The sequence below is a fragment of the Myotis brandtii genome, unplaced genomic scaffold (genome assembly GCF_000412655.1).
Source record: "Myotis brandtii unplaced genomic scaffold, ASM41265v1 scaffold417, whole genome shotgun sequence".
Classification (NCBI taxonomy): Eukaryota; Metazoa; Chordata; class Mammalia; order Chiroptera; family Vespertilionidae; genus Myotis; species Myotis brandtii.
The window spans coordinates 347,407-373,475 of NW_005366017.1; the positions used below are offsets into that span (position 1 = coordinate 347,407).

Below are 26,069 nucleotides of genomic sequence, written 5' to 3' on the forward strand. Positions count from 1 at the left end.
GCCATCACTGGAGCAAGCAAGCCTCCCTGTTCGCTTCAGTGCATGGCTGCCGGCCGCCATCTTGGCTGGCAGTTAATTTGCATAAGGATATGCTGATTAGCCAATGGGAAGGGTAGCGGTCGTACGCTAATTACCATGTTTCTCTTTTATTAGTGTAGATTGGTCGCTTCTTGTATGTGCCCTGACTGGAGATCAAACCTGCAACATTGGTGTGTCAGGCCAACACTCTAACCAACTTACCTACCCTATAAATTATGTACTCTAAAACAACAGGGACACCAATCCTTTTACTTTTAACCCACCTGTGTCATACTTAAAAATGGATTTTCAAGGGCAGCATATAGTTGATTTTTAAAATTCATTTTGATAATTTATCTTTTAAGTGTTGCATTTAGGCTATTTATGTCTAATATCATTATTAATGTTTGCATTTATTTCTATAATTTTATTATTTGTTTCTGTTTGGTACATCGCTCATAGTTCCACTATCTCTACTTAAAAAAAATTTTTTTAATTGATTTCAGAGAAGAAGGGAGAGGGAGACAGAATCATCGATCAGCTGCTTCCTGCACACCCCCCACTGGGGATCCTGAAACCTGGGCATGTGCCCTGACCAGGAATCAAATTGTGACCTCCCGGTTCATAAGTCAATGCTCAACCACTGAACCACAATGGCTGGGCCAAATTTGGGATTTTTTAGCTATTTCTTCTAATAACTTTTCTATTTCACATTTTCTCAACTTCTGGGACACTGTTGACATGAATATTAGATCTTTTAGTATTGTCCCATGGGTTCCCGGGGCTCTGGTGTGGTTTGTTTAAACATATTTTTGTCTGTTGTTTTAGAATACATAATTTATAATGATCTACCTTCAAACTCACTTGTTCCTCTGCCTTCCTCCTTTCTGTTAATAAACCTATCCAGTGACTATTTTATTTTGGTTATTTCTATTTTTCAGTTCAAAATGTCCATTGGTTCTTCTTTATATCTTCTATTTCTTGGCTGAAACTTCCTATCTTGCCATTTGTTTTAAGAAATTCTCCCTTTCTTCTTCCAATGTGGTTTTATTAACTGCTTTGAAGTCTTTGCTTTCAATTCTAACACCTCTGTCATCTTGGGTTGGTTGTCTTTTCCCTGGAGATTTCTTTGTATGCTGTGTAATTTCATATTTTATCCTGGATATTTTGAATATTGACTGTAGATCTTGTTAAGATCCTAAGGAGAATGTTGTTTGTTTTTACAGGCAATTAATCAGATTGGGCTCAGGCAGCAACTTGCCTTCTTTGCATTGTGGTTCCATTATCAGTTTAATTTTGTGGTGGTATTTGGATCAGCTCTACATGTGTTCCACCCAGTGGCTAGTCAGACTTGGACAGTGGTCCATCCTGTTGCTCAGTTCACAAAGCTTTGGCAAGCTATTTAGGGTCAGATCCATGCTTGTGCTACTCAGAGATGAGCACAGGAGTTAACACATAATTCTGTAGGACTGTTCTCTTGAATTTCCTCCTATGACCTATCTGGTTCTCTGGGGGTTTCCCGTCCCAATCCTCTGACCAAAAGTTGGAATTTTTTATTTTCTCTAGTCTGCTAGGCATTTCCCACTATGTCTGGGCTAAGCCTCAAGAGAACAGAGAAAGAAAAAAGCACAGGGTATCTGACTCACACTTGTGGGACCACAACTCTTCTGGTCAGAGATAGGGATTCTCCTCTCAGAATTTCAAGTGCCTGCTCAGCCACTCTTGCTGTCACTGTTGTAGCTATCACCACCATGGTGTGCTTGGGGCTGGAGGTAGAAGAAAGAAAAAAAGAAAATGGGGTTTCCGCCCTAACCAGTTTGGCTCAGTGGATAGAGCATCGGCCTGCAGACTGAAAGGTCCCAGGTTCAATTCAGGTCAAGGGCATGTACCTTGGTTGCGGGCACATTTCCAGTAGGAGGTGTGCAGGAGGCAGCTGATCAATGTTTCTCTCTCATCAATGTTTCTCTCTATCCCTCTCCCTTCCTCTCTAAAAAAATCAATAAAATATATAAAAAAAGAAAATGGGGTTTCCCCCAATCTACCTCTTAGGAGTCCCTTTCTGCTCCTCACACCTGCAATAGAGGGTTCCAAGAAGAGTTCTTTCAGTTCACATCTGATGTTCATTTCTGGTTTTGGCTGCCTTTGAGTCCATTTTGGATGATACTGGAGGAGGAAAAATGGTGAACTCACCATTTTTTAGTGGAACTTTGAATTTTGTTTTTTCTCCCTGCTACCATTTACTTCTCTGAGATCTCAGATAGCTAGCTGCTCCATGCATTTAGGAGCATGGAAGACAGGGTGAGGTGTGCCTTCTCTACTTATAATTTGTGTGACCCTGGGCAAATTACATAATCTTCATACCTCTTTTGTCATCTTGAGCAGTGGGTAGTCATACAATCTCAGAAGGTCCTTGTGTAAATTAAGTGTTTATATACATAAAGCACTTAGGATACTGCTTGATTATAGTAAACACTTATAAATACTAGCTTGTATTATTAGCAATTATCATAGAAAGATAATTGTTATTTCACTTTGCTGATGTGGTCTCCTGCTCTGATGGAGGCCACCTGGGTGGCCTCTAACCAAGTCAGCAGGAAATGAGGTCCTCAGTCCATCCACCTCTGAAGCAGTGAATCCTGCGGACAATCCCTGAGCATGCTGGGAATCAAGTCCTTCCCATTGGAACCTTGAAATAATATGGCCCTAATGAGCACTGTTTGTAGCCTGTGAGCGACCCTAAAGCAGAAAACTCAGCTCAGTTGTGCCAAATCCCAAAACAGAAACTGAGTTAATAAATGTGTGGTTTTAAGCCAATAAGTTTTGGGATAATTTGTACACAGTAATATATAATACACTGCCTAGATTTGTCTCTCTACATGCCTTCCACTCATGTTGGAAGATGCACCTAAGGGGAGAATTTCTTCTCTAACAGGATTTCACAAAACACTGACTGTAGACATTGTCTGTTTTTCTTGTGCATGAGGATAGGCACCAGTCCAACCGCTGTTTTTAGCTTCAGAGACTCTGGTTTAATCTTTTAAGTGTCATCTGTCTCATGTGCATGAACTCTGAATTCTCATGAAAGCAAGTTCTCTTCCTCCTCCTCTTACTATAGTGGTCCAGCCCTGAGGTCATTTAAGATTGCTGTACGTTAGGGATGAGTGTGTGAGTGTGTGCAAGTGGTGATAAGATTCTTGGTTAGGAAGATTTTCCTGGTGCCCTGGGCTTATTTATACATGGAATCCCTAAATCCTGAACCAAATTTCATGCTCAAAAACTGAGACCACAAATACTCTACTCCCTCTTCTCCATGCCTTGGTAGCCAAGAGCCCATCTTTGCAAATCAAAGACAAATTGCATTTGCATGTCCCTGGGGCTGTGAAGGGTCCCCCTCCTTCTTTGGATATTTAGCCAGGCAGTCCCAGCCCAGCACACACTAGACTCTAGAGTAGCAGTTCTCAACCTGTGGGTCGCGACCCCTTTGGGGGTCGAACGACCCTTTCACAGGGGTCGCCTAAGACCATCAGAAAACACATATATAATTACATATTGTTTTTGTGATTAATCACTATGCTTTAATTATGTTCAATTTGTAACAATGAAATTGGGGGTCACCACAACTTGAGGAACTGTATTAAAGGGTCTCGGCATTAGGAAGGTTGAGAACCACTGCTCTAGAGCCATCCACTAAAGCAGTGGTTCTCAACCTTCTGGCCCTTTATTTATTTATTTTTTTAGATGGAGATTTATTGAAGAACAAGTACAGACTCCCACTAGGGAGGGGGGAAGGGTCCCATGGCCCTTTAAATACAGTTCCTCATGTTGTGACCCCAACCATAAAATTATTTTCGTTGCTACTTCATAACTATAATGTTGCTACTGTTATGAATCGTAATGTAAATATCTGATATGCAGAATGGTCTTAGGCGACCCCTGTGAAAGGGTCGTTCGACCGCCAAAGGGGTCACGACCCACAGGTTGAGAACCACTGCACTAAAGGATGGAGCTAGAGAGGTCAGGAAGTTATGGAGCCATTAGCTGCAACCAGCTTGCAGGAAAATGTATAAGTTCAAGAGAAAAACGGGCATGGGCAGAGGAAGGGGAGACAGGTTTAAAGCACTAGGAATGAGCAACTTCTATACATTAGAAGGTATGGGAGGAAGAAAGGGTTTATTTCAGAGGTAGAGACTGAGAATCAAGATGCAACAGACTTAATATGCTTGTCTAGGGAAAAGCTAAAATGAGAAGCCAGGAGTGTTAACTCCTGAAGTAGGGCTCTTTGGATTGGTCCCATTAAGTCTCCATAGCAACCTCAAGACAATATGCTTACCCAGCCCACTTTAATAAAAAACTCAGAATTCCACCCCACTTTCTAGGTCTGTGACTGACACCTTTAGGACCAATAGAGTGGTCTGTCCTAAATCTCCATCTAGAGAATAGCACAAGATCTGGGACCCTCTGGAGGCAACTGCTTCATATGCAATTGTGTGTGTGGGGGTGGGGGGTGGGCAACCATCCCTTACACTAGTGCTTCCCAATTCCAGGGAATGCATAACAGTGCACTAGGCCAAGACCAGTCCTTTCAGTACAATGCTAGGGAAGCTCTGAGCTCAATGGTTCTGATGCAAAAACTGAAGTGTACTGTCAATCTTCCCCTTATAATTCTTTAAGGTGGAAGGAAACAGGCTGAACTCCAGCTCCTTGAGGACTGGGACAGTGATCATCACTTTGCATCTCCAGTGCCTGTCACATATTGGTGCTCACGAAGTATCCACTGCTTCGGAACGAATGCTGAGATACTGAGCAATCTGTCCAAAGTCATGTAGGCCAAGACTCAGCACAAAGTATCTGGTTCTCTTCATTTTCCCGCACCATGCTGTAGAGTGGACTGGGAACGAACATTCTTCCCATCCACAAATAACAAAGACAGAAGATACCCAGTTCAGGGCATGCTTACAGATAGACTTCTCATAGATTTATTTTTGTGTTACGTTATATATAGATATAGTATATATATGTATATTTTTCTTTTTTAATACAATCTATATCCCCTTTCCTCCATAAAACTCACAAAAAGGAAGTATAAATTCTTCCAGGTTTGCCATCAGGCTTTCTAAGATAGCCAGGGCCAAGAAAGAACTATCTCTCAACATCTCGAGGCTCTGGGGTCATTGAAGCAGCAGCATTCCCAGGACCCAAGGGGAGGTGAAAAGAAACGACAAAATTTGAGGATGAAAGTGTCCAGTGACTCCTAGAATGGCAGACTAGCTCCCAGAACTTTCAGGGTGGGAACAGAGATGGGAGCCCTACGGCTCTGTAGATGCTGCCCAAATAGGCTGGGGGTAGGGAGTAGGAATCGGGGATTAGTCATGCAGGGGTGGGGTGGTAGGACAAGGATCACATGTGGGTTTATTGGAGACCAGCAGCCCCACCTACTCAATGACATATAATAAACAAGGGCAGTGCTGTCTCTTAAAAATATAGGAGAGAGAGCATGGTAGGGAAGGGGAGGGGACAATGGGACACATAAGAAAGTCACATAAAACAAAAAGTACCAACAAAACATGACTTGTACTTGCCTCCTCCCTAGAGAAGGTGTGATCTATGCTTGGGGGTGGGGGACAGAAGAGAGATGAAAGGTCATGAACCTAGAATTATCAGCTGGCCAGGGGCACAGGAAGGCTCTCTGAGGACTCCTAAGGGGCAGCCAGGCAGCTGGGACCCCGTATCCCCAGAGGAAAAAAGCGACAGTCCCTTCAGTTCGACTTGGACCAAATCTTGGCGCTCCCTCGGAGCCTGGCAAGGAGAAGAAAGAGAAAGAAGCTGCAAGGAATCCCCTAATCCCTGAAGGTTCCCCCCATTCCCTACCCCCTGCAAATGACTAAAGGGAGTGAAGACAGCCAGGTCTCTGAAGAAAAAGCAGGGCACCCCGGAAGCGAGCAATTCCTGCCACACTGGCTCACCCCTTGCCCTTTGAGGCTTTCTTGCTGGGCTGGCGTTGGTTGGTGCCAGCAGCTGGTTCTCTCAGTTCAGTCAGGTGTTGCTCAGGGTCCTGAGATGTGGCTGCGGCTGCTGCTGCTGTTGTAACTTTAATGGTTTTTTTAAGGTTGGCGACCTACCAGGATGAAAGGAGTGGGGGATAACAAGGAAGGTTCCAGAACCTCACAGTCCTGCCCACCTTGTTTGTCTGCTATAGCCACTGTCCAAACCCCTCTGCATTTGACAACTGGCCCCGGCTGAAGGAGCTTGGGTCTGTCTCACTCCCCTGACAGCTCACCTCACTCTCAATCTGCTGCTTCAGGCCCAGCTGCTGCTCCTTGTGCTGGTTGGCACGGCTCACCTGCTCCTCAATGCCTGACAGCACTACCTCGCAGCCCACACACCTGCAGGAATGAGGAGAGAAGTGTCAGCAGAAGAGAGCTGTGATCACAGACTCACTAAAAATAGACCCAGAAAGAACCCTAGATCCTGATATGCAAATCCTTGTCTGAGTTAGGAACCCTCACCAGGGCATCTGGAAACCACCTGCAACAATATTCCCAGGAGCCAGAAGGACACTCAGGTAGGATTAGAGAGGTATAAGGAAGTGAATGGAGTGATGTGCAAAACGGGAGTAGGAACTCAAAACCAAAGTGGGATAGGGGCTGCTAAAGAGAAATTAAAGGTGTACTAATTAAAGTTAGAGAAAGCAGAAGTGGAAGAGGCCCAGGGCCTGTGGACAGTGCTGGTTACAGACTAATGGGTTGAATCCAGCCTAAGGTAACCAACTTCCCAGTGAGGATCCTCTCAAGAGTACAACTCACCTTTCCCTCCCCCAATTATGATACTAAGGACACCATCTCCTGTCTCTTGCCTCTCAAGCCCCTCCACTCCTGTCTTCTCTCAGATGGAACGAGCTCATTTCCCTTCATCCTCTTGAATTCCACCTCTGCCGCCCAGCCCTCACCCTCCAAAGCACCTCTCCCCTGCGTGGGGTGAAAGAGAAGGGACAGTGCCAGGACACAGGTCTCACCACTCCTGTAGGGTTCGGGCAATGGCACTGAGGTCCTGGCGCTGGATGTCCCGTCCAATGCTGTAGTCAACCTCCAACCGCTGATTGCGCTGGTCCAGGGAGCCACGTAACACATCTGCATACACGGCCTCTATGACAAGGTCTTCCAGCTGCCGCACGTTACGCAGGGCAAGGGCCTCCAGCAACACTGCATATGGGATACACTGGAGCCGGGGAGGTCGGGCTGGGATTTGTGAGGCTCTGCCATAGAGAAGGACTTCCAAGATTCTTCACTCCTTTCCCCCGCCTAGGCTCACCTGCCTACCCTCCACTCCTATTCCTAAATCATTTCTTCTAAAAGGTTGGTTCTACCACAAAATAAATAGAAGTATTACTGCCTGAAAAATAACAGCATGAGAAGGGCTATCTTAAATAACATATACGACTTGTGCTCTCCTATCACCCTTACCTCTCACACCAGAGGAAGAAAGTGATTATCTGCCTGGGTGTCAATCCTCTGGCCAAAGCTCAGGGTAGTGTACAGACCTTGCTCAAGATCAGCTTGAAGCTTGACATAATGGAAGTATGTGGTGTGGGAGAGGTCTAGAGTTACTGTTACCATTTATACTCAGCATACTTCCAAAAAGGCTTCTCACAAGAGGCAGCCCGACTTAAGTAAAATCATTAGAAAGATGGGACAGTCTAGTAATGATTGGGAGAGTGCAAATGGACAGGAGGGGGATATTTAACAACAAAAAAACACACACATAAACACTTCTGGTTATATATTCCTTATTCTAGAATAGAAGTCTAGCACTTCACCAGAAGAGAGAGCCTTGTTCCCAGCCCTGAGCCTGGAGGCTGTTTGCATGGGCTGTTCTATGGTGGGAAGGAGGGTGATCCTTGTAAAATAGCGAGTGGCATCCCAGTTGCTATTTTGACCCCACACACAAAAGATGTTTTACTTAGAACTTAAAGTTGATTGAAAAATAAACACAAAACAGACAGCTAAGAGAAAAACACTCAGCCTAAAAAGGCTGCAGATGATGGAGTTTAGATACAGATCTAGGAAGAATGTGGAGGGGAAGGCAGGAAGAAGCAACAGTTGTTCAAAGGCTGTCCCAGTACAAATTCCCTTCAGATGGCCCTTGTGAAGGGACATACAAAAGGATGCTCTGTGGCTCACGACTGGGGGACTGTCACTCACCTTGACTTTGGCAGCTAGGGTGACGACTGATAGGTGTCGAAGCTTATTCTTCTGAGCTTCTGTGAGTGGGGGAAGATTCCTGGCTTCAGCTGGAAAAAAAGGACAAAGTAGGACATCCTGATTTCCTTTTTGTGGGAAGGCCTAGCCTCTGTCCCTTGCATTTTTTCAAGTTTTCCATGCTGATTCAGGTCTTGACCTTGACCCTGTGTACCTAAGGGATCTAAGTAGGATATCTCAGGAATTTCTCTGAAGTCCCTCCAGAAATTGCCCTTCTCCCGCCCCCACTACTCCCGAGCTCCAGCCCCTCTGGTTACCTAAGTAGTCAGCATATGTCCCGTAAGCAAACACCGTGAGCAGGCGGAATGTGGAAGCGAAGTCGCTCTCAGCCAGCTGCAAGAATATGAGGGAAGAGATGACAGGAAGGGCCTCTATTCACCCTTCTCCCTGCCTTACCCTGCTTTGAATCCCACTTCCTGGCCCCACCATTCCCTTCCATTGGCTCTCCCGGCTCACTGAAAGGAACTCTGCCTCTCTGATCACTGTCCGCAGAGGAAAGCCTCATTTCCACCTCCAGGCCTTTGTTTATACTACTCCCCCCCCCCCCCCCCCCCAATCACAATGCCCTCTGCCTCCCTAGCCTCCAATTCCTACCCTAAATTCAGAGTTGAGAACATTCAGTGTTCAATATTTCACACACGCACGCATGCACCAGACATCGCAAATGGTGATTTTATTTGTAAATTTAGTGTGTATATTTGTAAATCTGATTATCTTTAGGCAGTCTGCTATACTCCCCAATTCACCAGACTCCTGCCTCAGCCTCACTCATCTCTGACAGCTGCATGGCCTAGGCAGCCATTGGAATTTGTGGCCTCTGCTTCAGCCCTGCTTCACCAGGCTTTCATCACCCAGGCCAGCCCACCCAGATCTCCTCTCCTCCTATCCCTGATCACTCATTCTGACACTTAATCAAAACCTGCCTAAGGTTGTTACCTAAGAATATCTTTCTCTTCAACAAGATGACAGGCCCAGTCTTTGGTATCCCTCTTAGGTCAAGCAGAGCTAAGCATGTAGTTGTTGCTCTCAATAAATAACTTGCTGAATAAATGATTTGTATATGTATATCCATTCATCTGATCTCTAACTGAAATGAAAGCTTCAGAAGTACTGTTGTCTTTGACTACTTTCCTGGCATTCCCAGACAACAGGCATCCAAAAAATACTCTTCTTCACCTTGACTGACTCTGTTTAGCTCCACTGCAGAGGAAAGCAGGGAAAGCAGGCAGCCAGTTTTCTCTATACCACAGAGTAATCCCAAAAGACTAAATCCACTGACTCAGTCACTGGCCACTGACAACTTAATTCACAGTTTGCCCACATACCACTGTCATAGCAGCTCAGGACTTGGGCTGGTTTCATACATCTTGGCAATCTACCCCCTGTGGATTGTAAACTCTTAACTCTACCACTTCTGTGTGAATAGTTCCCTCTACTGTGTTTCTAGCACCTTGCCACATGTCTTTGGGGAAAAGATACCCTCTACATGATCTAACTTAAGTGATGGTGCAAGGGGGAGGGCGGGGCGGAAACAGGGTATGCCAATTTCACATTCATTCCTTACATTTGTACCAGACTTTACACTTTCCAATAATCTCACCTGATTTCTACAGCAATGCTGAAGAGCAGTATCAGCTCCATTTTTTGTTTATTTCTTTTTTCTATTTGTTGTTCCATTTATTTATGCATTCATTGGTTGAGTCTTGTATTTGCCATGAACAGGGATCAAACCCACAACCATGGCATATCGGGACAAGCTCTAACCAACTGAGCTATCCAGCCAGGGCACAGCTCCATTTTTAAAAGAGAACACTGAGACATGATTATTAAGAGCTATTACATTGGTGGAGACAAGCTGGAATCTGGTCTCCTATTCTGAATCACATGCTCTTTTGCTTAGAAATAAAAAATATGCCCTGGCCAGTTTGGCTCAGTGGATAGAGCGTTGGTCTGTGGACTGAAGGGTCCCAGGTTTAGTTTCAGTCAAGTGCACATGCCCAGGTTGCGGGTGGCATGCAGGAGGCAGCCCATCAATGACTCTCTCATCATTGATATTTCTCTCTCTCTCTCCCTTCCTCTCTAAAATCAATAAATATATATTTAAATAAAAATAAAAAACACTGGGTTTCACAGATCATTCATCCTCAAAGGGAAACTAAGAGTTTACTTGTGTACGTACTCCTGCAAGATGCCAGTTAATCATCATCCTGATATTGTTCAAGTGAATGGTTATGGGGTTGCAAAGTGAGTCCTGCCCACCCACCTCAAATTCAAACGTGAGCCCCAAGCTTCCCGGTGGGCTATCCAGGCCAGGAACCCACCTCTCTAACATTAGGCATATCCAGCAGTTCCCCAAACACGTAGACACCAGGGGCCTCCAGCACCTGGTGGATGAGTGTGGCCAGCGCTGCCCCCTTGGCCGACTTGGCCAGGAGCAGAAATTGCTCCTGGTTCTGCCCTGTCACCTTCACCTCGGCACTCATGGCTGCACTGAGCTGGGGGGACCTGGGCTCAGGATGTCTGGAGCTGCAAGGAGAGAGGATGTGAAGCTGGAGGTCCCCGGACACTGGGAGGGTAAGAAGCACAGGGCTAGGGCTGACTGCAGAGGCACAGAATCCCTTCTGCAACGGGGAGTCAGAGAGGGAGCCGTCAACATCTTGGATCCAGGAATCGTCAAATCCGCCACACCTTGAAGGATGCCAGGCGGAGACAGGGTCGCCACGCCCAGTCAGCCCGCCCCCCACCCCTGGGCCTAACCCCAAGCCCTACCGCGTACAGCCCGCTGAACCCCCAGGCACAGGATGCAGTGGGGGAAGGGGTGTCACATGGTCTCTACCCCAACGACAACGCTCCTTCTCATCTCCACTGTGCCCTGCAAGTGCCCCCCGCCACGTGACCTCACCCTCCGGGCCTGCCGCGTGGCTCCGCCCCCTCCCTTAAAGAGGCCGCCCAGAGACTGTGGGCTCCCGCAGCCTGCCGCGTCGTACCCTCGGTTAGACTCTGCGGGCCGCTACCTGAAGCTTCGTCTTCCCGATCGCCGGGCGGGGCCGCCGCTCCGTCACCTCCGGCAGCCGTTCCGAGTCTTTCCTGCCACCTCCCTTCAGGGTCGCTCTGGCGGCTCAACTCTATGGCTGACTTCCGGCCGTACTTCCGCTCTTACCGGGCGGGTCTGGGGCGGGACGTGTCCCCGCTCCCGTCTTCCGACTGCTGGAGCGCCTGTGATCGACATAAGCATTTTACTCTCTGATTGGTTGGTGAGGAAAGACTGACGGGCACCTTTTTTTTTTCCTGCTTTGTTTCAATAAAACTTTATTGTGGGCCATGGCCAGAGGCTAAATGCAGAGGGAGCTTCTGGTCTCAGGCAGGTATCCAGTGGTTGTGTTTAACGTTTCTTGGTCAGCCCTGGCCGGGGGTTCAGTGTCCTCCCATACACCAAAACCTTTGGGGTTTGAGAACTGGTGGGGGCACCTACGGAGGCAACCAATAAATGCATAAATAAGTGGAACATGCCCTAGCCAGCTTGGCTCAGTGGATAGAGCATCAGCCTTCAGACTGAGGGGTCCCAGGTTCGATTCCGGCCAAGGGCACTTGCCTGGGTTGCAGGCTCAATCCCCAGCGGGGGATGTGCAGGAGGCAGCTGATCAATGATTCTCTCTCATCATTGATGTTTCTATCTCTCTCTCCTCCCTTCCTCTCTGAAATCAATAAAGAAATATATATATTTTTTTAAAAAGTGGAACACCCCTGGCCGATGGTGCTCAAAGGTTAGAAATCCGCCTGCAAACCAAAAGGTCGCTGGTTTGATTCCCTGGTTCAAGGGCACTACCTGGGTTACAGGTTGGATCCCCTCCCCCTCGGTGCAGGAGGCAACCAATCCATGTGTCTCTCTCACATCAGATGTTTGTTCCCGTCCCCCCGCCCAACACACTTCCTCTCTCTCTTCCACTCTCTTTATTTTTATTTTAATATATTTTATTGATTTTTTTACAGAGAGTAAGGGAGAGGGATAGAGAGTTAGAAACATCGATGAGAGAGAAACATCGATCAGCTGCCTCCTGCACACTCCCTACTGGGGATGTGGCCGCAACCAAGGTACATTCCCTTGACCAGAATCTAATCTGGGACCCTTGAGTCCGCAGGCTGACGCTCTATCCACTGAGCCAAACCGATTAGGGCTCCCTTCACTCTCTTTAAAAACCAATGGAAAAAATATCCTCCGGTAAGGATTACAAACAAACAAACAAAAAAAGTGGAACAAATCGATGTGTTTTTCTCTCTCTCTTTCTCTCTTTCTCTCAAATCAATTTTTAAAAATGTTTAAATGTCATGATGGATGCATGAACAGAAGCAACAAGTTCAATTAAGAGGCTACTGAAGCCTGGCCAGCGTGGCTCAGTAGTTGAGCTTTAACCTATGAACCAGGAGGTCATGGTCATGGGAGGTCATGGCTGGATTCCTGGTCAGGGCACATGCCCTGGTTGCAGGATCAATCCCCCAGTGTAAGGCATGCAGAAGGCAGCCAATTGATGACTCTCTCTCATCATTGATGTTTATATCTCTCTTTCCCTCTCCCTTTATCTCTGAAATCAATTTTTAAAAAAAATACAGAGAGAGAGAGAGATACTACCGCAATCATCCAGGCGAGAGATGGTGTTGGCACAATGGCTGTGGAGGTGAAAAGTAGTTTTGGGTTCTGATTTTAATTTAAAGCTAGAGTGAACAGAATTTGCAAATGATTTAGATGTGTGGTGTGAGATGAAGAGAAAACATTAAGAATGACATCATACAGGCAAGTTGCACCAAATTTTCAAAGTGCACATCATTTTAATCCTGTATGAACTTTTCCAGAAAATAGGGAAAGAAAGGACACCCCTCAACTCATGGGCCAGAGTTACTTTGATAACTCAACAAGAAAAGGGAAATACTAGAAAGGAAAATTACAGGCCAATCTCACTTAACAAAGATACAAAAATCTTCAATAAAACACTAGCAAATTGAATCAATGTACAAAAAAAAAATAAATAAAGATAAAATATCCAAGATTAACTTGAATTTATGTCAGAAATTTAAAGGGAGCTTGATAATAGAGAATACATTCACTTTATTAATCATATTAATAGATTAAAGAAATAAATCACATACTCATCTCAGTGAATACAGGGAAAGCACATGATGAAATCAACATCCACTTGTGATTTTAAAAAATCTTTTAGAAAACTAGAAGGGAAGTTGTTAATCTGATAATTGAATGCCTGGTATCACCAATTCTGTTCAGTCTTGTAATGGAGGTCTTAGTCAGAGCAGTCAGTCAGACAAAGAGGGAAAAAGTTAAAGGATTACATAAAAAGATAAACAAAGCCATTACCATCTACAAAATATATGAAAATGTGATAGCAAATGTAAAAAATTTCAAAGAATCTACAAATAATTAGAATAAGTTTAACAAGGCTATGATTATATATACAAACTCGCCCTGGCTAGTGTGTTTCTCAGTGGTTAGATCATCTGCCCTAGGGTTGAAGGGTCACAGGCTCAATTCCCGGTCAAGGGCATGTACTTAGGTTACAGGTTTCTCTCACATCTACGTTTTTCTCTCTCTGTCCCCACCTTCCTCTCTCTGAAAAGCAATGGAAAAAATATCCTTGGGTGAGGATTAACTTTCCCAAAATAAATTACATATCTATATATGAACAACAAACAATTAGATGATGAATAATTTTTAAAGTTACTACTTTCACTAATATGAAAAATACCAAATACAAAAATATAAATGTAACAAAATATATGTAAGACCTGTATGCAGTAAATTATAATTTAGGATGAGACACTGCAGACCTAACATAAATGGAGAGATATCATGTTCATAGAGTAAAAGTGTCAATATCATGAGGAAGTCAATTATCCCTAACGTGATTATAGATTCAGTACAAATCAAAATACCAACAGGCTTTTTTGTGACTGTGTGGAACTGACAAAATGATTCTAAAATTTACATGGAAATGTAAAAAGCCAATAATAGCCCCTTGAAGATGAACAAGGTGAAAAGACTTGCTTTACCAGATACCAGGACATAATCACAAAGCCATCACAATCAAGGTAGTATAGTACTGGCACAAGATAGATAGATAAATTGACCACGGGAACAAAATACATAGGCAGAAACAGATTCACAAATATATAGACAGTTGATTTATAAGAGTTTGCACTTTTGAGCAGGAGAGAAAGGAAGCAGATTTCAATGTGCTGTGACAATTATCTATATGAAAACATAAAACAAACCCCTACCTTAAACCATATACAAAAATCACCCCCCACTATATGTTATATTAAATGTAAAAGGCAGCCCAGCCAGCGTGGTTGAGCATCGACCTAAGAACCAGGAGGTCACGGTTTAATTCCCAGTCAGGGCACATGCATGGCTTGTGGGCTCCATTCCCAGCTGGGGGCGTGCAGGAGGCAGCCAGTCAATAATTCTCTCTCATCATTGATGTTTCTCTCTCTCTCTCTCTCTTTCTCTCTCTCTCTGAAGTCAATAAAAACAAAACAAATAAATGTAAAAGGCAAATTAAAAGCCTTTTAGAAGATAATATAGAAAAATATATACATGAATTCAGGGGAAGGAAATATTTCATAAGAAATACTCAAATACACTAACCATAAAGGAAAAGATTGATACATTTGACTACATTAAAATCAAGAACATCTGTTCATTAAAAGACAAGCCACAGAATAGAAGGAAGCACTTACAACATATATAACTGACAAAGGATGTGTTCAGGATGTATAAAGAACTTTTTCAAATGAATAGGAAAAAAATATCCTAACAATAAAAATTATAAACGTGAACTAAAGTTCTGAAATAGCACTTCACAAGAGGAAATCCTCAAGGTCAACAAAATATGAAAAGGTGCTCAACTTCATTAGTGATCAGAGAATTGCAAATTAAATCCATAATAAAATACCACTGGATGCCCCAGAATAGTCTAAAGTCTGAAAATATTAAGTGTTGACAAGAATATGGAACAATAGAAACCATGATATACAATTAACGGGAGTATAAGTGGTTAAATCACTTTGGAAAAGAGTTTAGCATTATCTAATAAAAAGGAATATGCCCTATAATACAGTAATTCCACTCCTATGTATATAACAAATATATATATACAGTAGTAGTATTACATATACAATATATATCTTCAAAAGCAGACAAAAGAAACTATATTGTTAAATAATGTACACAAATATGGGTAAACTGTTAAGAAAAGCAAGGAAGTGATTTCCATGAAAGTCAGAATACTGCTTATCTCTGCGAAGAGGAAATGGTATATGACATACAAATAGAAACATACAAATCCTTTTTGAATACTGGCCAGGTTCTTTTAGTTAGCCTGGATGGTGGTTACACAAGTATTCCCTCTATAAGTATTCTATATTTTATATTTATGTCTTTCTGCATTATCTTTATGTGTTATATTTCACAATAAAAGTGGGCTTTACAAAGCATTTAGTTCAACACCCAGACATGACAAAACTCTTAACAGATTAGGAATAAAAGGGGACTTCCTTAACTTGATAAAAGTTATTTTATTATTATATTTTAAATATTTTTTTATTGATTTCAGAGAGGCAAGGAAAGGGAGAGATAGAAATATCAACGATGAGAGAGAATCATTAATCAGCTGCCTCCTGCACACCTCCTACCGGGATCAAGCCCCCAACCTGGGCATGTGCCCTGACCGAGAATCAAACTGTGACCTCCTGGTTCATAGTTCAACACTCAACCACTGAGCCACACTAGCCAGGCTAAAAGTTATTTTTTTTTAAACTACAGCAAACATCATTCTTACTGGGAAAACACTGGAAGTGTTTCCTTTAAAGTCAGGAACAAAAGAAAGATGCCAGCTATCACTACTTGTATTCACATTGTATTAAAGGCGATAGCCGGCACAAGAAAAGGAAATTAAAGCCATGATATTGGAAAGGAAAAGGCAAACTGCTATATTTGCAGATGATATGATTGTAGAAAATTCAAAAAGTTTATAGAAAAATTATTATACAGAAGAGGGAGCTTATCAAGGTAGTTGGCTCTAAAATCATTATTTCAAATCAACTGCATTTCTATATACCAGCAAAAACAATTCAAAATGTAATCTTAAAAAATATCATTTACCATAACAGAAAAGCAATAAAGTATATACTTTAGGAAGAAATAAAACAGGAGATGTACATTATCTGTATGCAGAAAATTATACAATTTCATTGAAAGACATTAAAGACCTAAATACTAGTAAATGGATATCCCAAATCCATGATAGGAAGTTTCAATGTAAAAAAGATGTCAATTTGTCTTGAATTGGACTTTGGATTCAATGCAGCTCCAACCAAAATCCTATTGAACTTGACAAATTGATTCTGAAATAGAGCAATGACCAAGAAGTGGCAAAATACTCCTGAAGAAGACTATATTGACAAGGTAGTGTTTGCTCCAGGAGATAACTAGATTTACTTTAAATCTGTAGGATTTAAGAAAGTGTGTTATTGGTGCAGGTTTTTAAAAGTTGACAGAAACAGATCCATGTATATATGGAACTTTGATATATAACAGAATTAGCAAAGTAGATCAGGTAGAAAGCAGGGACTGTTTAATAAATGAGATTAGGAAAACCAGTTTTCCATATTACAAACAGATCCTAGCCCTGGCCAGGTAGCTCAGTTGGTTAGAGAGTAGTCCGGATATGCCAAGGTTTCGAGTTCGATCTCTGGTCAGGGCACATACAAGAAGCAACCAATGAATGCATAAATAAGTGGAACAACAAATTGATGTCTCTCTCTCTCTCTCTCTCTCTCTCTCTCTCTCTCTCTCTCTCTCTCTCTCTCTCTCTTCAATAATAAAAAAAAAGAAAGAAACTAGCCAAGCTGGCGTGGCTCAGTGGTTGAGCGTTGACCTATGAACCAAGAGGTCATGGTTCAGTTCAATTTCGGGTCAGGGCATATGCCTGGGTTGCAGGCTCAATCCCCAGTGTGGGATGTGCAGGAGGTAGCCAATCAATGATTCTCTCTCCTCATTGCTGTTTCTATCTCTCTCCTTCTCTCCCTTCCTCTCTGAAATCATTAAAAAATACAAATAAATTTTTTAAAAAGAAAGAAAAATAGATCCTTATAACACAACATACACAAAAATCAATTCAAGGTAGACAAGCATAAAGAGCAAAAGTTTAAAATCTTTTGATGAATATATAAGAAAATATCTTTCTGATCAGGAGAGTAGAAAGTGATTCTTTTACACAAGGAAGAAAAGCACAATCATAAACTGAAAGTTTGATAAATATGCCTATGTTAAAATTAAGAACTTATGATCATCAAAATACAGACGGTCCCCAACTTACAATAGTTCGACTTACAATTTTTCAACTTCATGATGATGTGAAAGTGATATGCATTCAGTAGAAATTGTACTTTGATTTTTTTTCTTTTATTTATTTATTGTCTGAAGTTTTACATATGTCTCCTTTGTACTTTGATTTTTGATCTTTCCCACGGCTAGCCATATGCAGTATGATACTTTCTCATTATGCCAGGCGGCAGCAGCAAGCCGCAGCTCCCAGGCAGCCACACAACCACAAGGGTAAAGAGCCAACACTTTTCAGTGTACTGTGTTGCCCATGTTTTTGGATACTGTGTTTTGTGTTCTCACATCCCATCACGTGTACAAACTCTCATCTGTGTCTCCTGCGTCTGGTGAGAAGAGGAAGGCAATTACTCGAGATGAAACTCGAGTTATTTGCCCAACTGTAGGCTAATGTAAGTGTTCTGAGCACATTTAAAGGTAGGCTAGGTTAAGTTATGATGTTCCGCTGGGTAGGTGTAGTAAATGCCTTTTACTTTTTTAAAAAATATTTTTATCGATTTCAGAAAAGAAGCGTGAGGGAGAGAGATAGAAACATCAATAATGAAAGAGAATCATTGCTCAGCTGCCTCCTGCATGCCCCATACTGGGGATCATGGAGCCTGCAACCTAGGCATGTGCCCCGACTGGGAATTGAACCATGACCTCCTGGTTCATAGGTCGCTGCTCAACCACTGAGCCACAGCAGCTGGGCATGCATTTTCGACTTGCAGATATTGAGAGGGTTAACTTGAAATGCAGGCAGAAGGGCCAGGGGTCCAGTGGAAAACAAAGGCAGGTGAAACAGGCAGGGGCAGACATGGCAGTTTGAGCAGCCTAACCACAGGAAGCAACCAAGCAGAAATAATAAAATGTTTCGACCCTAAGCAGGAGGCATGGGAAACCAAGGGAGGGCCTGCAGTAAACAAGATCTACAAACACATAGAAACAGAGAAAGTTCAGCATAGAAACAGAAAAACAACACAGAGAAACAGGGAAAGTTTAGGTCCGTTGCTGGGCAAGAACAATTGAGGGAATCAATCAGGTGACGAGATAGGTAGACATAGAGCAGGCTTGTAGCAAATATATACCCCTGGACTACAAGGCTTTAACGGGCAGCCCACTATTGGGCCCCCCACCCCTTGCGGGGACTCTGAATCTGCTTGTAATAAATTTTCCACATTTTTGCTTAAATCTTCTGGTCCGCATAGCTCATTCTTCAACGTTGCGAGACACGACCCCGGGAAAAACACCTCAGCTCACCGTTTCGGTTATCAATATTTTCAACTTACAATGTGTTTATGGGGGATATAATCCCACTGCAAGCCTTTGAAGCATCTGTACATAATGAAAAAAGTCAAAGAACAGGTCACAAAATATCTTCACAAAAAAGAAAATATTTGCCGAACCGGTTTGGCTCAGTGGATAGAGCGTCAGCCTGCGGACTCAAGGGTCCCAGGTTTGATTCCGGTCAAGGGCATGTACCTGGGTTGCGGGCACATCCCTACTGGGGGCTGTGCAGGAGGCAGCTGATCGATCTCTCTCATCGATGTTTCTAATTCTCTATCCCTCTCCCTTCTTCTCTGTAAAAATTCAATAAAATATATTTTAAAAAAAGAAAATATTTGCAACATATGGAACTGACAAAAGATTGGTATCCAGAATGTATAAAGAATGCCTACAAATCAATTAAAAAAATACAAACAACCCAAATGATCAGGCATTTCCCAGAAGAGAAAATTCAAAAGGCTAATAAGCATATGAAAAGATGCTCAACTGCATTAATAATTAGATATGTGCCAAATAAAACAAAATGAGATACTTCTGGGTTGGCAAAAATTAAGTAGTCTAAAAATACAAGTGCTGGAGAGAATGTAGATAACTCAAGCATTGCTGGTAGGAGTGTACACTGAAAAACAACAACAACTTGGCATTCTTTCTCAAACATGATTATTCTTTGTTTTTCCATTCAATATTATTTTGTATTAGTTTCATGTGTACAGCATAGTTGTTAGATAATCATGTACATTGCAAAAGATGATTATTCTTATATCTCACAGCCTAGCAGTCTCACTGATAGATATATGCTCAAGAAGAACTCACACACATACAGGAGACAAATGAAATAATGTTCATAGCAACAATATTTATAATAGCAAAAATATCATAAATCTACCAACAGAATAGATAAATTATGACATATTTGGTATATTCACACAGTGGCACATTATCTTCTAGTGAAAGTGTATGAATTCCAGTTACCTGCAACAAGATGGATAAATCTTGGCAATGTCCTATTAAGTGAAAAACAAACAGCCCTGGCCTATGTAGTGTATGCTTGATCCCCAGAAGGGGGTGTGCAGGAGGCAGCTGATTGATGTTTCTCATCCATGTTTCTCTCTCCCTCTCCCTCTCTTTCTAAAATCAGTAAAATCTTATTTTTTTTAAAAAAAGAAAAAACAAACATATACCAGAGGGTTACATGTAATATAATATAAATACTACTTTATAATATACAATGTTACTATATTAAAAGTAAGCAAGACTAAACAACATACTTATTGTTTAAGCTTATATACATTTGTGAGAAAACTATATTTTTAAAAAATGGAATACTTTTTTAAATCGGAGAGGTAGTAATTATAGGAAGAGGAGGCAAGGGGATGGGAGGATGGGGGAACCACATAGATGCAAGTTATTGGTAACTTTCTAGTCCTTGGGTTGGGTGGTAGATTCACAGACATTTATTTAAATTTTCTACTTTATAAGTAACATATATAATAGTATCTTGTGCATCAAATTTTACATATATAAAATTAAATTTGCACATACAATAAATACATATTATACATAATGTATATTTAAAGATAACAAAGTTAAATTTTTAAAAAATACTAGCGGGCTGTAGACATTAAAAATAAAAAGATGACTTGAGGGTCCAGCCGGGTGTGGCTCAGCGGTTGAGCTTCGACCCAGGAACCAAGCAGTCACTGATTCGATTCCTGGTCAGGACATATGCCTGGGTTGTGGGCTCAGTTCCCAAAAGGGGGCATGCAGGAGGCAGCCAATCAGTGATTCTCCTCATTGATGTTTCTACGGTATCTCTCTCTCCCTCTCCCTTCCTCTCTGAAATCAATAAAAATATATTTAAAAGGAAAAAAAAGGTGACTTAAGGGTGTTTGTTCTGATCAACTAGAAGAATGGAGATGCCGTTTATTAAGAGAGGAAGCACTCAGGAAGGGGCAACTCTGGGATAAGGGAAGGGGCTAGGCTAGAGATAAAAATTTAGAAATAATCAGTAAAAATGATATTTAAAACCCAGAGACTGCATGAGATTCCCTGGGGTGTGACCACAGATAGAGAAAAGAGCCAAGACGTACAGTCAGGGAGATGAAGAGGAACTAGTGAAAGAGAAGGAGGATCCAGTGTGGGAGGACAAAATTCAGGACAATGTAAGAAACATAAAAGTCAGGTAAGAAAGTGTTTCTAGAAGGGGATGTGATCACTGTATCAAAGGCTGCTGATCACCAAGTGAAATGACACTGACAACTGACCTTTGGATTTGGAAACATGGAAGTCACAGGTAGCCTTGAGAAGAGGAGTTTCAGCAGGGCAGTTTGGGCAGAAGCCTGGCAGGGTGGGTTAAGAGAGACGGGGAGTATATCCATATGCTAGAATACTATGAAGCTGTGCGAAAAAATGACAACGCTTCCTCTTCATTGACATGGGGAGATAGCAAAGATACGTTGTTAAGTCAAAAAAGAAAGAAGTAGAACAGTATACATAGTATATCAGCTTTTATGTGAAATACATGGGGAAATAAGCATGTGTATTACTACAGTATTTGCTTGTGTATGCATAAAGAAACTCTGGAAGAATACAGAGAAATTAGTCACATTGAGGGCAGGGATGGGAACTGGAAAGATAGTAGACGGGGGTGAGAATGAGAACTTTCATTATATACATTTTAATATATTGAAAATCTTTTTGCACATGTGAATGTATTACCCATTCAAAATAGTGAATTACAAAATGTTAATAGCTTACGTTAAGCCCTGGCTGGTGTGTCTCAGTCGGTTGGAGCATCATCCCATACACCAAACAGTGGTAGGTTCGCCCGAGTTGGTTTGGCTCAGTGTTGGCCTGCAGACTGAAGGGTCCCAGGTTCGATTCCAGGTCAGGGCACATGCCTGGGTTGCAGGCTCGATCCCCAGGGGGCATGCAGGAGGCAACCAATCAATGATTCTCTCTCATCATTGATGTTTCTATCTCTCTCTCTCTCTCCTTTCCTCTTTGAAATCAATAAAAAGATATATATTTTTTTAAAGTGGTAGGTTTGATTCCTGGTCACGGTGCATACTGGAAGCAACTGATCAATGTTTCTCTCTCATGTCGATGTTTCTCTCTCCCCACCCCTCTCCCTTCCTCCTACTTTTTCCCTCCCTCCCTCTCTCCATTCCTTATAAGATCAATAATTTTTTTAATTTTTAAATTTTAAGTTAATAAAAGAGAAAGAGAAGGAAAATGGGAGACGTGGAAAAGATGGTGAATGGAGACCATCTTCTGAGATGCTTTGCTGTACGAGGAAACAGAGAAGGGCAGATACTGGAGGGAACAGGGAGCTAGGAAGGGTTTGTTTTCAGCTGTGAGAAATTACAGCATGCGTACAAGCTGCTGGGAATAACCAGGTAGAGAGGAGGAGTGATGCTGGGGGAGAGGTAGGGACAATCCCTGGAGTGAAGACTTTGGTGATTAAAAGGCCTGGGATCCCCCCCAGAAGGAGAGGTGGGATGGGATGTGGTGGCAGAAGTGGGAAGTTCTCTTCTGTCTGCATCTATTTTCTCTGAAAAGCAGAAACAAGATCATCAGCTGAGAGTGAGAAGAGTTCAGAAGGATGTTGGGCATTGGAGGACAGGAAACAGACAGGAATTTACCTTGACAAAGACCAGCACCTCCCAGTGAGCCCAGAGATCATGATAAAGAGCCAGACACAGGGAGAGAATTTGTAGACTGTGGAGTGTGGGAAGGTCTTAAAATTACCTGAAAACACACTTGTCACTGTATTTCATTGTCTCCCTCACTAGACTCTAAGTTCCAGGAAGACAGTGATGGCTTTGTTCTTGCTCTCCACTGTATCCCAGTACAGTACCCAGCATGTGGTCGGTGTTCAAAAAAGAGTGTTTGAGCCCTGGCCAGGTGGCTCAGTTTGTTGGAGCATTATCCCATACACCAAAAGGTCATGGGTTCAATTCCCAGTCAGGGCACATACCTAAGTTCCAGGTTCAGTCCCTGGTTGGGGTGCTTATGAGAAGCAGCTGATAGCTGTTTCTCTCTCACATCAATGTTTCTCTCTCTCTTTTCCTCTCTCTCTAAAATCAATAAAAATATATATACTTGGGTGAGGATAAACAAACAAAAAAGGAGCCCCTGAATGAATGAGTGAATCAAAAATACTAGAAATAATTGCTAATGACCCAAAGTCCTCAGTGTAATCTGGCCCACACCCATCGCATAACGAGTCCTCTTACTGCACATCCTCAGGGTGCACTGGGGCCCAGTGAGGCCCAGGTTATGGTGTGACTTGTGGACCTGCTTCACACGGCGCGGTTCACATCCAATGTGCACTGTCTTCCCACTGGGAGACACGAGGAGGACGGCTCACTCACTGCTGCTCTGACCTTGGAATGAAGGACTGCCAGGGACAGGCAAGCAGGAGGGCAGCGCTGCAGATGCTGGTCAGAACAGCAGGCTTCCTTCCGGGAGGCGGGAGTGCCAGGCTAATGATAGTAATAGTGCTGGGGATGAAGGATGATTGTCTGGAGGGGCGTGGGTGTGAGCAGAGACTCAGCCGAAAGCATTGTGCACAGATCACAGGGCAGAGATCAGGGAGGGCAGGAAGAAAGAGAGGAAAGGCAGGTGGAGGGTAAAAGAGAGAATGAAGAGTTCCAGTGGGCAGGAGTCCCAGGGCAAGTTCACTAAGCAATACATATTGAGCATCTACGTATATGCCAAGCCCTAGTGTATGTGAGGTGGGGCAGACAATAAACAATAAACAACTATAAGATCATTTCAGAGAGTGAGCTGAGTTGGAAAGACAATGAAACATGCTGATGAAATAGAGTGGGTGGCTGAGTGACAAAAGGGAGCCAGCCAGGTGAAAAGGAGAGGGAGAGGGACACAAAGGATTGATTCCAGAAGGAGGGAATCAAAAGCGCAGGGGTTCTAAGAGAATGATTTTGGATGTTCTAGAACATCAAGACGCCCGATCTGGCAGGAACATTGTTTGAACACTGAGGAGGAGTACAAGGTGAAGGGCCTCTCCTAACGAGTTCAGATCTATCACGAGCACAATGAAAAGCCACTCAAATATTGTAAGCACGGAAGAGCACGATAAGACTCTGATTTTTAAAATATTTCTAAATATTGTGAAGACGAGTTTGTAAAGGGTAAGGGAGGAGCAAGGGAACAGCTAGGCAGCTATTGCACCATTCGAGATGAGAGACGATGGCTTGGACCAGGGTGAGAGCAACAAAGATGGAGAGAAGTGGATGGATTCAGGATATATTTTGGATGCAGAACTCACAGGACTTGCTGGTGAATTAGATACAGGGTGGGAATTAGTAAGAAAGGGGAAAGGGAGGAAGGACGTTTCCTAAGTGTTTTTTTTTTTTTAATGCAAAATTTAAAAAAAATATGTATTTTATTGATTTTTTTACAGACAGGAAGGGAGAGGGATAGAGAGTTAGAAACATTGATCAGCTGCTTCCTGCACACTCCCTACTGGGGATGTGCCCGCAACCAAGGTACATGCCCTTGACCAGAATTGAACCACACTCTATCCACTGAGCCAAACCGGTTAGGGCCGTTTCCTAGGTTTTTAGCCTGAAGAAGTGGATGGGAAACACTGAGGGGAAAAATGGATTGGCCAGGAGATAATTCAAGATGCATTTTAGCTGCATTAGCTTTACATGGCTATTAGACATCCAAGTGGAGATGTCAAGTAAGCTGTTGGATAAATGAGTCTAGAGCTCTGGGTATAAATTTAGGGCTCGCTGACATTTACATAGTGTTTAAGCCCTGGGACTGGATGACATCATTGGACAGCGGATGTGGAAAGACAAGAGGGCCAAGGACTAAGCCCTCAGAAGCTCTAATGTTTAGAGGTTGAGCAGAAAAGACTGAGAAAGAAAAGCCAGCGAGGTTGGAGGGAAACAAGAGTGTGGTGTCCTAGAAGTGCAATCTGAATAAAACCGGGCTGTGGTCCTGGCTGGTGTGGCTCAGTTGGTTGGAGCATCCTTCCGGTGCACCAGAAGGTTGTGGGTTCGATTCCTGATGAGGGCACATACCTAGGTTTTGGGTTTGATTTGGTCAAGATGCGGGAGGCAACGATGTCTCTCTCTCTCTCTCTCTCTCTCTCTCTCTCTCCCCATCTCTCTCTCTTCTTCCTTCCCTAAAATAAATTAAAACAAAAACTTGATTGTGATAGAAATGAATGAATGGGCTGGGCTGGGGCAGGGGAAGCTACTTTTTAAATATATATTTTATTGATTCAGAGAGGGAGAGAGAGATAGAAACATCAATGATGAGAGAGAATCACTGATAGGCTGCCTCCTGCACGCCCCACACTGCGGGCTGAGCCTGCAATCCAGGCATGCGCCCTGACCAGAATCGAACCTAGGACCCTTCAGTCCGAGGCTCTATCCACTGAGCCAAACCAGCTAGGGCAGGGAAACTGCTTTGGACAGAGTGGTTAGCAAAGGCCTCGAAGAAGAGGTGACACTGGATCTAAGTGAAATATTAATGAAAAGAGTGAGTCATTGCTAAAAGCCAGGGGGGAACGTTCCAGACACGGAACAGTCAGTGCAAAGACCCCCTGGTCAGTTAAGCTCCTCTAGTTTTAGAAATACAGATCAGGTCCAGCGTCGCCGGGGCATAAAGACGTGTTGGGGAAAGACATCAGAGAGCTAGGGGCGAGGTCATACAGTCTGGTAAGCCGCAGTAAGGAGTTTGGCTATTCCGATTGCCAGATAAGCCGAGTAATGCGACTTGATCTCCTTATTTTAAAGGTAATCGGGTTGCTGTGAGGCAATGCATTGTAGCAGGGCCAGAGTGGAATCGGGATCCAGTCATTGGGAGAATCCAAGGCTGGCGCGAGGTCCTCACTGCCCCCGCTGCCCGGGCCCCCACTCCGCACTCTTCACCAGGGTGAGACAGTTGGAGATGCCGAATCGCAGAAATGCACTAAAGTGACCACGGGTTTCCACGGTGTTGGGTGAAAGGGCGGGGACGCCGCCATCAAAACGCGGGGAACCAGACAGTCGCGCAGCCTCCGCCGCCCTCTCCAGCCTCACACCTGGGACACAGCTGAGCGCGACTCCCGCGGTGCGGCAGCGGGAGGGTTAAACCGTGCG

General features: G+C 43.3%; 2 protein-coding genes and 1 long non-coding RNA gene across 8 annotated transcripts in view; 1 reads left to right on the forward strand and 2 right to left on the reverse strand.

Moving 5' to 3' along the window:
* The window catches only part of LOC102263640, a 9,814-nt gene extending 7,273 nt beyond the window's left edge, over positions 1–2,541 (reverse strand). The window contains exons 1-2 of the long non-coding RNA XR_001363554.1: positions 2,061–2,541; positions 1,665–1,784 (exon numbers count right to left, since the gene is read on the reverse strand). This is a non-coding gene — a long non-coding RNA (uncharacterized LOC102263640). The remainder of the gene's footprint in view (positions 1–1,664; positions 1,785–2,060) is intronic.
* Positions 1–11,465, reverse strand: part of COPS7A (COP9 signalosome subunit 7A) — a 20,919-nt gene extending 9,454 nt beyond the window's left edge. The window contains exons 1-8 of one of the 5 annotated variants that reach the window (XM_005873684.2): positions 11,288–11,460; positions 10,595–10,799; positions 8,531–8,606; positions 8,217–8,305; positions 7,031–7,233; positions 6,296–6,401; positions 5,982–6,133; positions 4,960–5,814 (exon numbers count right to left, since the gene is read on the reverse strand). In XM_005873684.2, the coding sequence (XP_005873746.1) occupies positions 5,775–5,814; positions 5,982–6,133; positions 6,296–6,401; positions 7,031–7,233; positions 8,217–8,305; positions 8,531–8,606; positions 10,595–10,756 (828 nt within the window). In that variant the 5' untranslated portion in view covers positions 10,757–10,799; positions 11,288–11,460 and the 3' untranslated portion in view covers positions 4,960–5,774. Of the gene's footprint in view, positions 1–4,959; positions 5,815–5,981; positions 6,134–6,295; positions 6,402–7,030; positions 7,234–8,216; positions 8,306–8,530; positions 8,607–10,594; positions 10,800–11,042; positions 11,150–11,175 lie in introns of those variants that run through there. The other 4 variants (XM_005873685.2, XM_005873686.2, XM_005873687.2 and 1 more) reach the window with 4 other exon arrangements.
* Positions 11,320–26,069, forward strand: part of PIANP (PILR alpha associated neural protein) — a 21,641-nt gene continuing 6,891 nt past the window's right edge. For both annotated transcript variants that reach the window (XM_014545667.1, XM_014545668.1), the window contains exons 1-2: positions 11,320–11,330; positions 15,898–15,902. The gene's annotated coding sequence lies outside the window, so the exon portion shown is untranslated. The remainder of the gene's footprint in view (positions 11,331–15,897; positions 15,903–26,069) is intronic.